The sequence below is a fragment of the Astatotilapia calliptera genome, chromosome 17, assembly GCF_964374335.1.
Source record: "Astatotilapia calliptera chromosome 17, fAstCal68.1, whole genome shotgun sequence".
Taxonomy (NCBI): domain Eukaryota; kingdom Metazoa; phylum Chordata; class Actinopteri; order Cichliformes; family Cichlidae; genus Astatotilapia; species Astatotilapia calliptera.
In genome coordinates, this window is record NC_137438.1 from 21,064,634 (window position 1) to 21,077,767 (window position 13,134).

General features: G+C 40.4%; 1 protein-coding gene across 2 annotated transcripts; it reads right to left on the reverse strand.

Annotated features, from left to right (window-relative positions):
- Positions 1-1,356: 1,356 nt before the first annotated feature.
- tmem19 (transmembrane protein 19) lies at positions 1,357-12,142 on the reverse strand. 2 transcript variants are annotated; one of them, XM_026146568.2, is made up of 8 exons: positions 11,931-12,142; positions 9,982-10,129; positions 7,524-7,637; positions 5,199-5,336; positions 3,773-3,849; positions 3,513-3,690; positions 2,857-3,066; positions 1,357-1,778 (listed from the first exon to the last, which is right to left on the reverse strand). In XM_026146568.2, the coding sequence occupies exons 1-8, from the start codon at positions 11,970-11,972 to the stop codon at positions 1,618-1,620; spliced, it is 1,068 nt and encodes a 355-aa protein (XP_026002353.1). In that variant the 5' UTR covers positions 11,973-12,142; the 3' UTR covers positions 1,357-1,617. The 2 variants fall into 2 exon arrangements, with proteins under 2 accessions (XP_026002353.1, XP_026002354.1); XM_026146569.2 differs by lacking the exon at positions 11,931-12,142 and adding an exon at positions 10,922-11,159.
- Positions 12,143-13,134: the final 992 nt, after the last annotated feature.

A 13,134-nucleotide genomic window follows, 5' to 3' on the forward strand; every position in this document is an offset into this window, starting at 1 on the left:
TTTCTGTAAATGTTGAATTTAAAATAAATTCATGACTTATTCTTAGTTATAATCCTTTAAATTATGTATTTACGTTCCTGCAATTTCAGCTTTACTTAGTCAAATTAAAATGAACAATTTTTTCAACCTCCAAATTTTGACAATGTAATAATTAATGTTAAATTAACATGAATTTGAGTATTTTTACTTATTCTTGTCAATCTTTCATTATTCATATATCAAAAATTACAGTTTTTTTTCCTCATGTGAAACACTAAGTTGACTCACTCTTAGCACTTTGATTTTTCTCCATTGAAATTCTGCTCTCAGAATGTTTTTTTATTTTCAAACAACTTAAAACTGTTTTCCAGACTTTACATCAAGTTATTGAGCTCTTTAATCACCAAATTTTGGGGCTTCTTGGGGTTTTTTGGGTCTGAAAAGTCTGAGAAATGTCAAATTTTGAGTTAAAGTAATTATAGCTTTGCTACAATACACTTTCCTCCACTGTTGGCGAGTCTATCATATATTTTCAGAGAGGGGAAAAAAGGTCAAGTTGTTATTATTTAGTAAACTTTGAATAAGCTTGTATTTTGAGTTAATTTAGAGGTCTCGATGATGGCAGAGTGGGATACAGTGTTTTTGCTTTTTACTTACAGAAAAAAGCTGCAGAAATAATCGAACATGTATCTGCAGGAGGAAGGACTTGATGTCGGCTCTTTGAGTTTCTGAGGGTTTTTGTTTTGTTGCTGGACATTAACATATCCTGCTGTGAAACAGGGCGCTCTGCAGCGAGCTCCGTGTGACCAATCAGGACTCGTGTAGATAATAAGCTGTGTGTGTGTGTGTGTGTGTGTGTGTGTGTGCGTGCACGCGCACCTGCTGTTCTGTAAACTTTATATATATATTAATTTAATCCTGACGTCTCTCTCTCTCTCACCTGTTCATAGTCAATGTCACTCTCCCGGTTTGGTTTAGTGCCTTCTCTCTCAGACACTGAAATAAAAACAGTAATACCTCTGAAAATGATCCGTGGACTCCTCCACATTTTCTCTTCTTCGACTGAACTTTTACACGGCTGCATATTAACGACCGACCTTGCCTCCTCAAACGTACCCTCATGTCTCCGCCCACCGCGGATCCTCAACCTGAACTTTTGAGAGCAGTTTAACCTTAATGCTCCATCTTCCCTCTGCTGCTGTGTTCATATTCATCTAATCACAGCTCTGCAGACACCGTCACCAACCTTCCACCCTGCTGCCAGTTTTCTTTGTTTACGTCAAAATTACACCAGTTTCATTTCCTGATTTTATTTTATTTTTTTCACTAAATGGCAGAAACGTCATCTCATCTAAAACAAATCAGTCACATCCAGACTGAGGGGTTGGCAGTGAAGTTTAATACATCCATGGCCTCCTGAACATGTCATGTTTAAAAACACAGTGGCTTTGAGCTGATGGTGCAGGTGTGGCTCAGTTATTAAAACCTGTCTTTTTTTGTTTTGTTTAAAAAAAAAAAAAAAAAAAAAAAATGATGTTGGTCTCAGATGTTTAGTCAATGTTTGAATAACACTAATTCAGGCAGCCAGCAGGTCATAAAACAGGCAGACAACTGTGAACTGTGCTTTTTAGTGTCAGTCTATCGAGGCCACGCACCCCAGGCCAGCCCCGGCAGGATGAGCGCGATGAGGACGGAGGAGAACAGGTTGACTGCGTTGTTGTCTAAGATGGGTTTCCCGCAGATCCACTGGGTGGTGGCGGAGCTGTAGCTCACCACCTTCCCGATGCTCGCGTCAAAGCCTGAGGGGACACAGGAGAAAAGTCAGAAAATCTCTGCGTGTCACTGCACGAAAGGAAATCCCAGCTGCAGAAAACGTTACCAAAAAATTAAACTCTTTCTTTTCTTTTTTTTTTTTTAAATTTTTTATTAGTCTGCAGATGCGGTTTACTTGTTTCAGTCAAGCTAAACAGGGACTGAGGTTTAGGAGAGCCCCTCTGAAGCTATGTTTTAATTCTGTTTAATTTTTAGTGAAATAAGTTTGAACTCCATGAGCTGGGATTTGAAGTAAAAGCTGCTTGATCTCTGAGGGCCGCTGAGTTCAATGGTTCAACTTCACTATTATAGGGAAAGAAACTGCAGAACTTCACTCTAACTGGGCATGTTTAATACTCTAAAAGGAAGCCACTCACTGTTCTCCTGCTTCCTCTGATCTCCGTATGAACGTCAAGCTTCAGCATCAGATTCAGTTCAATCTTATTTTTTACAGCAGCAAATCATCGAGGAGCTTCACATTGTGAGGTAAAAACCCAACAATCAGACGACACCATATGAGCAGGCACTTTGGCAACAGCGGAAAGGAAAAATCCTTACATCTGATTTATAATCAGCTCAAACTGAACTTTAATCTCATCTCTGTAACTCAGCAGTCAGACTGCAAACATTTGCTGTACGTTGCTGAGAATTGGTGTTTAAATCAAACTGATCTGTGTAAAGCTTCAGACACTGATCAATCATTGATCATGTTGTAACTGATCACACTGATGAAAAACATCTGTTGCAGCTGGATCTTGGAGATTATTGGAACAATTGAGTGAAGATGAGGCTGAAATGGAACTAAATGGATTTTAAGGGCATTTTTAAAAGAGGCTGGTTGTAATCTGATTACATTTCATATTGAAATGTGAGCCCGGATTGAGATTCAGTCAGTAAATGATGTCAAACAACATTTTAAAGGTTCAAAGTATGAACGCGACATCTGAATCTGTCTGACACATCTGGGTTTGCGAGACAGAATCCGAGGCTGTGTGGCAGATCAGGAAGTTTCTCTACGTATGCAAACACTTAACAACATTCACATGAGATCTGGCTCAAACCCACCTGAGTACTGCATGTGCGCCCCCAGGAAAGAGTCCAGCATGGACCCGAGCAGGCCGGCCACGCCGCCGTACACGACGATCGGCCACTGGGGGTCGGCCAGGTGGAGGTCGCTGACTGTTAGCAACTGCGTCACAAAGTAAGCCACACCCACTGCTGCCCCACCGAGGAAGCTGGCAACCAATCCTATGGGAGTAACGCCTCCGTTTGTTCCTGCAGGGAAAAAAAGCCCCAGAAAAATGAGGCAACTTATCTAAAAATGATTTTCAGCGCAAAAGGATGCATGATTAGGTCAACTGAAATCTAAAAAAATGATTTCATGTTTTGTTTACTGCTGATCTTCTGTACCTACAGCCTTTTAATGAGATGCCACACAGCATGAAAAGAAGTGTTCATCTGTGGACTCTCTTCAGATAAATCAATGTGACAAGTCACATTATTAATGAAGCTCACAATCACGCCTCCTCGTCCTGATGAATGGTTGTGAAAATCTAATCTGTGTGTTTGGCTTCATGGAAAAGAGTCAATTCTCAGGAGTCCTGAGCTTCACAACTTTAAAAAAACCCAGTCTGATCTGAACTGTGCTGTGGGACTTTTCCCCTCTTTAACACAAAGTGGAACATTCACATCATTACCCCACCCTCTTACTGGCTCCTCACCTGTGGGGACTTCCTTCCAAGTGGTTATGAGTCTCGGCTTTGATAGGCTGAGGACTGGCCCCACCTCAGATGCCCAGGTGTCCCCGGTACTGCATGCGAGCGCGCCCAGTAGGGAGAGGCACATCCAGGAGGCAGAGTACTGCTTATTGAAATCGATGGGGATCTCACCTGGACCCACCTGAAGCACGAGCAGGAAATGAATAACTTTACTAACATTACACTCACACAGAGCAGCTTATTTCCTGTGCTTCTCAGTTTACCTCGATCATGTAGAGCAGCGCCAGCTCAGTGGGAACACCTCCATTGCAGAAAACCTGAACCCAATTCCTCTGACCTCCTAAAAACAAGTAATTCACATTTAATTCAAACTGTTCCAGGACAACTGTTTAAGCAGCCCAGGTAAAAGGCGGTGGGTCAAGGGGAGTCACTAATCAGATGCTTCGTTTTTTTTTCTCAGCCACAGATCATTTAAAAAACAAACTCGTCACATTGGCCCATTAAAAAAGCAATAAATAAACATATTTAGTATAATAATGTAAAATATGTTATTAGTTTATTTAAATTTCATATGAATAAACTTAATATGCAAAATAATTAAATTTAAAGTTACATTTTCACCACTAGATGCCAGCAGATTACAGATTATGGTCAACAGAGGTCTATTTCCTAACCCCTCCCAATTAAATAGAGATCCTAGCTATGGTGGCTGCTGGACAAACGCATTTTGGCCAGCTACAAGAGATCCGAGTATTAAAGTTAGACTGTACTCCATAAAAGCTGTGACCGGAGTGCACGTTTCTACTGTTGTTTGTGAACACACTTCCTGATTTGCTGTCAGTGTACTCTGACGGCAAAGTGACCCTTTCCCCCGACAGTGAAATACGTCAGTTCACCGTTTACCTCAGCTGTGAATGCCGGGTAAGAAGCATCTGCCTTTATTTACTCTGGGAGAGGCTGGAAAACTTATCTTAGCCTATAACTAGCTGCTGTTGTTGTTTATCCATCTCATGTCTGATCTGTTGACGATAAGTAATTGTGAGAATATCGGACATAAATTAGCTATTTTACGTATGTTTTCGTGTTTTAGAGCCCTGACTTCAGTTCAGGAGACGAGGCTTAAGGTGAGGAGGAAGAAGATGATATTTTATTAAGATGACTGTGATGTCTGTTACCTCTTTGTTTCAGTTTGGGGAAAGGGGATCCCTTCTCAAAAGATAAAACACAGAGCTGATTGTAAGTTTATGAGAATGCATCATTTAGTTAGAATTTTTTTATTTATTTTTTAAACACAGTAATTACGCACATATTAACTTTTTGTTAAATAAACTAAAAAAACCCTAAAAAAAACCAACAAAATGCTGTTCCCTCGCTTAGACACACCTGTGCATGTTACAGGTGTGTCTGTTAGAATTGTTGAGGATGGCAGCAAAGTTTGTTATCAGCTTTAAATTTGGTTTCTTACAAACACAAGTGCATGCACAGCTTCAGCTCCGTTTCAGTCAGTGGAGCTGCTGATGGACGCTTTACTTCACCCACAAGCTAATGGTCGGATGCTTTGTGCTGCTAGTTTGAGTAAGACATCAAAAGTGTTTTCATCTCTCATTCTCTCTGTGGCTCCGCCTCCTCACTGTGTCACAGAGCTTCCACCAGTCTCTGCAGCACCTGTGAGGCCTTTACGTCTCTCACCTTCTTTGTACTCGGCGTCGATCTTCTTCTTCTGCGCTCCTCCCCAGCGGGTCAGTCTGGAGGAGGTGATGAAGAAGGCCAGCAGAGTGGAGAAGAAGCTATAGTTTGCCATCGTCAACACAAACCCCACCAGGAGGGCTGAGGGCACAGAAACGCATGTTAGCGCAAGCTCACCAGTCATTCAGAGCGTGCCGTTCTGTTGCCAAATGTTTAAAAAGAACAAACCCAGCTGAAGATGTCAAGCTTTACAAAAAAAAAACAAAACAAAAAAAAAACAAAACAAAAAAAAAACAAAACAAAACAAAAAAACACCCCATAAAGATAGTTTCATTTTGCGTTTCCTGGAAGGCAGAAAAATCACCTCCCTTCTTCATATACTGTAGATCGCCTGAGCGTCACAGAGGCATCATTCAGCAGTGTAATAAATCAGATCAGTATCAGTTCTTTTCATAATTGCCTCGACTTCAGGCAGCAGCCTCGTGACTCAGTTTTCAGAATTGTGAGGTCTTTTGTGGCTCAAAGGAGCTTGCAAAGAAAAGCGTCTGGACTTCTTTAAGTTGCTTGAATGTCAAATCCATAAAAAGCAAAAATCAAAACTCTCAAGGAAAACTTCAAGAATTTAATGACTGTCACTTCACATGTGAAAACTTACAGTGCTGTGAAAAAGTAACTGTCCCCTTCCTGATTTCTTAATTTTTTGGCATATTAGTTATATTTAAATGTTTTGGATCAAACAAATTTTAATATCAGAGAAAGATAACCTGAACAAGTTCAATATCTACTTTTTAAATTATGATTTCATTTATTAAGGGAAACAGTCAACCAAACGTACCTGGCCCATGTCAAAAAGTAACTCATGAATTATTTGTAATTAACTACCGAGTTCAATTTCACTGCCTGACCTGCTGAATGAAGAAATATCTCAAATAGAACCAACACATCATGCCAGAATCTAAAGAAACAGCTGAGAAACAAAGTCATTGATTTCAATCAGTCTGGAAAGGGTTACAAAGACATTTCTAAGGCTTTGGCACTCTAGTGAACCTCTGTGATTCTTCCCAGGAGAGATTGGCTAACCAAAATTACTCCAAGAGGTCATCAACGACCCATCAAAGAACCCAGAGCAACATCTAAAGAACTGCAAGGTCACAGTTCGTGATTCAACAATAAGAAAGGGATTGGGCAAAAAATGGCAACAGTAGGAGAGTTCGAGGAGAAAAGCAGTGCTGAGCTAAAAGAACACAAAGGCTCGGCTCATATTTGGGGAAAAAAAAAATCTGGATGATACCCGAGAGTTTGTTGAAAGCATTCTGTAGATGCTAATGCAAGATTTCATCAAAATAATATCATACCAACAGTCAAACGTAGTGGTTGTGGTGTGATGGTTTGAGGCTTTAGGTTGCTTAATGGAGCCATGAAATCTGCTCTATACCAGAAAATCCTGAATGAATGATGGGAGCAAATGCTTTTTCACAGAACTGTAAACAAATTCCACAAAATAAACATCAAATGGAAGATATCAGCAGTAAGCTGAATATTTCAAACTAAAGACAGCAACGTGAGACGTGTGGAAAAATTCCCTCTGCTTGTCTGTTACACATATTTTCACAACTTTATCGAATTCAGGCTCTGGTTTACATTACAAGTACCGATTCAGGAATGAAAAGGTGTCTAATGTGAGAATTGAGTCCGTTCATGGGGCGATTTTGTGACAACATTAATGTGGATTATGAGTTTTAGATCTTTAAAGTCCATGACTGTGGCCAGAAATCCAGTTTTCTGCTCTTTAACTCAAGCATATGAGAACAAGTCTTCTGTGACCAACATGACTTCAGTTTAATGGGTCACATGACGAGATCTGTGCGTCATCTGCAGATTCGTAGTAAGAGGTCTAGTTGTTTTCTGGTGAGAGAGCTGGAAATGCATTACAGTCCTTGGTTTTAAATGCATCGCTTGCGTCATATAATACCAAGAAAACAGGCAAAAGCAGCAGCCTGAAGAGCTTGGCGTGTTATCTGAAACTGAAAAATGGTTTGGATTTTTTAAAATGTGCCTCTTCTTGGAAAATATGTAAGTATTGGAGAATCCTCTTTATTTTAAAAGGTCATAGAATATCCCCCTTTAAAAAAAAAAAACTAACCAAAACACGCTCACCCACCACTTTATTAACCAATCACAATGAAGCAACTTAACGCAGTGTAGACACACACCAAACATCACAACTCTTCTAATGTTCACTCGAAATGACTTCATAACGGCTAAGCAGCGACCCAGGAAGCCAAAACGACATCACGCAGGTGGGTAAAGGTGATGACAAATACTCACCGGCCAGCGCTCCCGATCGGTCCAGACTGCGTCTCTTCAGCGCTCGCATCGTCACCGTGAGGGGTACCAAGATGGAGAACAACCAACGCCACGGCGACACAGGCTGCAGCGTGCCTGAAAACAAACACACACACCAAGACTACCATCAGCACCTCTCCACCCGACTGATCGTTTGAAGGATTTACTGAAGCATGTAAAGATCTGTTTTTATTTTTAAATAAAAAAAAGTTTTTATTTAAATATTAAAAAGAAATGAGATGCACTTTTTTTTAAAATATAACTGATTAAACTGCAGCTGCTGCATGTTATTCTGGCTTTTTCTGGCTCATTGTGGGCTTTGGAGGTGATCAACTCCAACAACAGTGTCAGGTCACTCAAAGTGTAACAATCCAGTAACTGTGTCTTAATTTAAAACCATGCAGGGACTGATTTCAGTAGGGACAGCTGTAGAAGGGAAATCTATCTGATGATGATGATTTCAAAATAAAACCGGAGAGACGTGAAATGAGCTGATGTGCTTCGATAATGTAAGCTGTTGAAATAATTTAAATGTGGCAGGTGCAGCAGGTGGAGATGAGTGCAGAAGATTTACAAGATGGTAGTGAGACCCACTGTGATTTTTTGTGTGGGGACGGTGGTACTGAGAGAAAGACTGGAGGCCAAGGTGGGGGTCTTCAGATTTTCACTGGGAGTGAGCAGGAGGAGAAGCTTAGAAATGATATGACGGACAGCTTAGGAGTGATGGAGGATATTGGACAAAGGATGATGAAGATGGAGGAGAAGGGGGAGGAAGTAGTATAAGAAGGAGAAGAAGGAGGCAGAAGAGGGGAGGAAAATCTTGGTGGAAATGCTGTAACATCTCTCGTCATTTGTGAAGCTGGTGGCCAAGCTACAAGACCTGGGGCTTCCATACAGCACCTGCATGTGGATCAACAGCTTCCTCTCGGGCCGTAGACAGAGAGTCAGAGTTGGCCATCACACATCCTCAGCCCTGAGTCTCAGCACTGGCTCACCCCAGGGCTGTGTGCTCAGTCCACTGCTCTACTCTCTCTACACACACACACGACTGCACTCCTCGCCACCACAGCAACATCTTTGTGAAATTTGCAGATGACACCACAGTGGTGGGGCTCATTTCCAAGGGAGACGAGTCTACGTAGAGACGAGGTGGAGCAGCTGACGTCATGGTGTAAGGCCAATAACCTCCTCCTCAACACTTCAAAAACCAAAGAACTCATAATAGACTTCAGAAGGAAAAAGGCAGAGATCCAACCACTATTCATAAATGGGGACTGTGTAGAAAGGGTGGCAAGCTTCCGCTTCCTGGGAGTCAATATAGAGGAGAACCTTTCCTGGAGTGTGAACACCTCCGAGCTGCTGAAAAAGGCCCAACAGAGACTGTACTTCCTGAGAATTCTCAGGAGGAATAACATCACACAGAGACTGCTGGTGTCCTTCTACAGAGCCACCATTGAGAGTGTTCTAACTTACTGCATATGTATTTGGTACACTAGCTGCACAGGGGCTCAGAGGAAAGCACTCCAGGGGATCATTAACACCGCCCAAAAGATCACTGGCTGCCCTCTCCCCACACTGGAAGTTCTACACAACGCCCACTGTTTTAAAAAGGCCCAAAACATCATAAAAGACACCTCACATCCTGGCCACTCCCTGTTTGAACTGTTGCCCTCAGGCAGACGGTACAGGGCAATCAGAGCAAGGACTAATAGACTCAAACACAGCTGTTATCCAACTGCAATAACACATCTGAATACTACAAAAAAATGTCCATCACGCCACTCTTGTGTTAATCTATGCACGGTCTGAAGCATGTGTGTGGGAATGTATGTGAATGTTTTACTGTTATATCTTATTAGTATTTTAAGTATTCTATCTATTTTATTTATTGAATTTTATTGTTTTATTTATATTTTGATATTGCTAGGGATGATGCAATGATCGGGGACCATTCTTCATTTCGTTGTTCTCGTGACAATGACAATAAAGTTTCTGATTCTGATTCTGAAAATCTAATGCTTGAAGCACAAACAAATGCTCAATCACAAACATTTGAGTAACAGCACGAAACCCAAACTTTACTTATAATGTTGCTCAAAAGAAAGACCAGAGACCCTGACTCATTTTTATTCACCAAGTATGTGCACACATACAAGGAACTGAGTTTCTTCCTGACAGCTGTCAAGTTTGTCTTTCAACATACGCCTCGTGTCCTCATTGCCACGCTCTCTCTGTCCATGCATGACTGTGAAAAATGGTACTGAGGTCTGTTCAGCTTTTAACCCACTTCAGGAGAAAAAAAAAAAAATCAAAGTTAGTGTGAAAGGTATTCAGGGCACATGGAGGGGCACATGATTTAATGGATTAACTTCCTGTTTGAAGGCAGTTTTAAGGAAAAGAAAACCCTTAAAGTGAAAACATTCCCAGGCGGACAGCTCACCGTAGAACGTGCTCATCGTGAGGGAGAGGATCCAGAAGAAGAGAGAGAGTGCCAAAGTGGCACACAGCACGATCATGTCAATCATCATGTTGATGGACTCCTTCATCAAGATGTCATTTTCAGTGTCCATGCTGAGGGACGGCCCGTGCTGCAGGACAGGAGGACAGAGTCACGTCAGTGTTTGTTAGATAGTTTCTGCTGCTGTAAGAAAACGATACTGCTACTTCAAGTTGGTCAGAACATGTTTAATAACAAAGTAAAAGTTCTCATTTTGCCTAGACTTTCATTTCTCCTTCATAACAGTGCCTCAGAGCAGAAAATATAACCCTAATACAGCCTAAACTTCTTTTTATGCTTTATTTTGCTGTATTTTGCTTGCATTGTAAAACTACACAGCATTAAGGTTTGTTATTTTCTGTATTAAGCACCTTGAAGTTACATATAATAAAATATGCTAGTTAAAAAAAATACCATTCCTTGGAATAGGTGGCACTTATAGGAATCATGTTGTGCAGAAAGAGTCACATGACATGTAAAACTCGCCTCCTGGAGCCTGAAGCAGAGAGCCCAGCTTGGTACACCTCTCAGGTAACACCCTTATGCCGCCTCATTTCAAACCTCCTGACTCTCCCCTGGCACTGGCTGACCTCAGGCTAGCCTGTACTCATCCTCCCTCTGCTCTGTTTAAATGAACTGCCTGAGAACCACTCTCTTAATTTGCCATGAAGAGAGTCATGAGGAGAGCGGAACCAAAACAAAGCGCCATCAGACCTCCCTAACATTGAAATTATACACCTAAATATGAGAACTAAGTGTTCTCAAAGCAGAATAACACTCTAAAATAATATCAAACACCGGGCTGAAGTGTCAGTTTGGTACATGGGAATATATTTAAGCGGTACTTAAAAAACTTTTTTAAAAAATACATATATAAACTCACCGTTTATCTCCTGAGCCATCACGACTTGTCGGTTACACGCCCTACTTTAACGAGAAGGTTAGCTTTCTATATTTTAAGTGGAACAACTAACAGTAGTGTTTCTTACAAATATAATTAAAGAGAAAAAGATTTTAGCAGTGAAACCAAACGGAATTCAGAAGCTCAGCTGAAGCTTCCAGGCTAAAACACCTGCCGGAGGGAGAAAACACGACGGACCCACTTCCGGCAGCCAGCCACTGAGTTCTTAAAGGGACAGTAACCCAAATTACAGCTCTTTTTTTGTTTTTTGTTTGTTTTAGGGTTTTGTTTTTGTTTTTTTAAATAGGTCGGCATAGGTAGAAACACGACAAAGCACAGGCGAAATCGGAATATTTCATCAATTAATAACTGTGTTTAATTGATAGCTGTATTGAAGATATTTATGAAGATATTTCTGGTTTAAAAACTTTTATAATTTCGTGTCTACTCAGAAGACATTCCAAAGGTTTCGTGTTTTAAACTAAAAAAAAAAATCAAATTAAGGCAGTTGAGTCCCGTATAAAAATGAAAAAAGAAAAGAAAATACTAACGCTGCACCCCATTAGAGTCATCCATCTCAGCTCAGACTGGTAAGACTTTGGATAATTAAACACCCACAACGTTATTTTTAAAGATCTTGCTGAGGTGCTCATGATCCTCCTTACAATAATTTGGCAATATTTCTGGAATTTGACCAATGAGGTTCATGCCTTTTGTATATCTAGTTTTCCTGGCATGTAAAGGCATTTTACTGTGCACACATACGTGGAACTTAAAATTACATTGACGTTCGTCTTTTGGATGTTTGAAAAATCTTGAAACCGATTTTGAAACATGTGGAGCAACCCTGCAAAAATTGGTGTAATCGAGTTTTTGTAGTGTTGCTTGTTTGGATTTGCAGCTTACTCTTTAAGAAGCTGGACTCAAGTAAAACATAAGGCAGCAGGTAAATAACCCTTACAGACAGACTACATGGAAAGCGATGTCCTACCGTTTGATGAAACAGAATAATATCTATAATCATTCTTGCCATTCTTCTTGGAATTTCTGAGCTTCCAATGATCTTCAAGAGCTTTAAAGCTCCGCTCAAAATGCAGCCTTTAATCTATGATCCCATGGGAAATACTTCTCTTCCTGACAGCAGAGCACAGAGAGACCTCTGTTCTTGTCTTGCATCACAGCAGAATTTTTTTTATCGGGTGTCTGATGAAAAATCAAAGATTGACACACTTAAGTCAAATCAATTATGTCCTATTGAGAATACAGTTGGAGATTTCACAAGCTTCAAATAACAAGAAGTATCTATCCACCGGTTTGATCATTTTCCCTTCAAATACCTCTGTAGTTACTGTGCGAATTATCATTTTATTGTGTGACGATTCGTGGTTGCTAGAGGATGAATCCTACCCACTCTGGTAATCCTCTGACATGGCCTTAATATTCTGTGAAATCTTCCCAACTCAAACTGATTGAAAGGCTTAAATCTTTCCACATTGTTGATCATGGTTTTCAGATGATGAACGTAGGTACAGCTGAGGTACAGCTGATAAGAAAGGTCAGTTTACCTTCAACTCTTCTGTCCTTATTTTGGTTTATGTGGGGTGATTTACTATTTACCACTACGAATGGAAAGTCAGTCTGAGGCTCAGGGGATATTCACTGTGTCACAGGTATTTGCACATAAATTAAAGTCTAATTATAGTTGACTGTGAAGCTCAGCTCAGCTTTAACTACCACATTGTTGAGATCAGATGTATTTCTGTTCCACTGCATTTGTACAGGCTAATAAAAGTGATTCTGTATCTGCCAGCATTTTAAAAGCTTTTCTGTGTAATGAATGTGGAGCAGTTTGTACACATTACACACTTTTAATACCAGGGTTAGAACAGATTGTGTCTCACACACCTCGATTTTTATAAAACCCCATAAACCATTTATGATGCAGCCTGGTTTTTCTGGAAAGGACCAAAAGATGTGCCAATTATGCTCATTTCTGAGAGGGACAGCATCACCACAGCAGTGATGTAGAATAACTGTTCCATCTTCTTTTTACTAGTAACTAGTTTTTTTCTTTCCAGCATTAAAAACTTAAAAAAAAGTTTCTGCTTTTGCTTGATTACGTGTGATTTTGTTACTTAATATTTTCATTTAAATGTGTGCCTTTTTACTGTATTCTATTTATTTTGATTTTACTT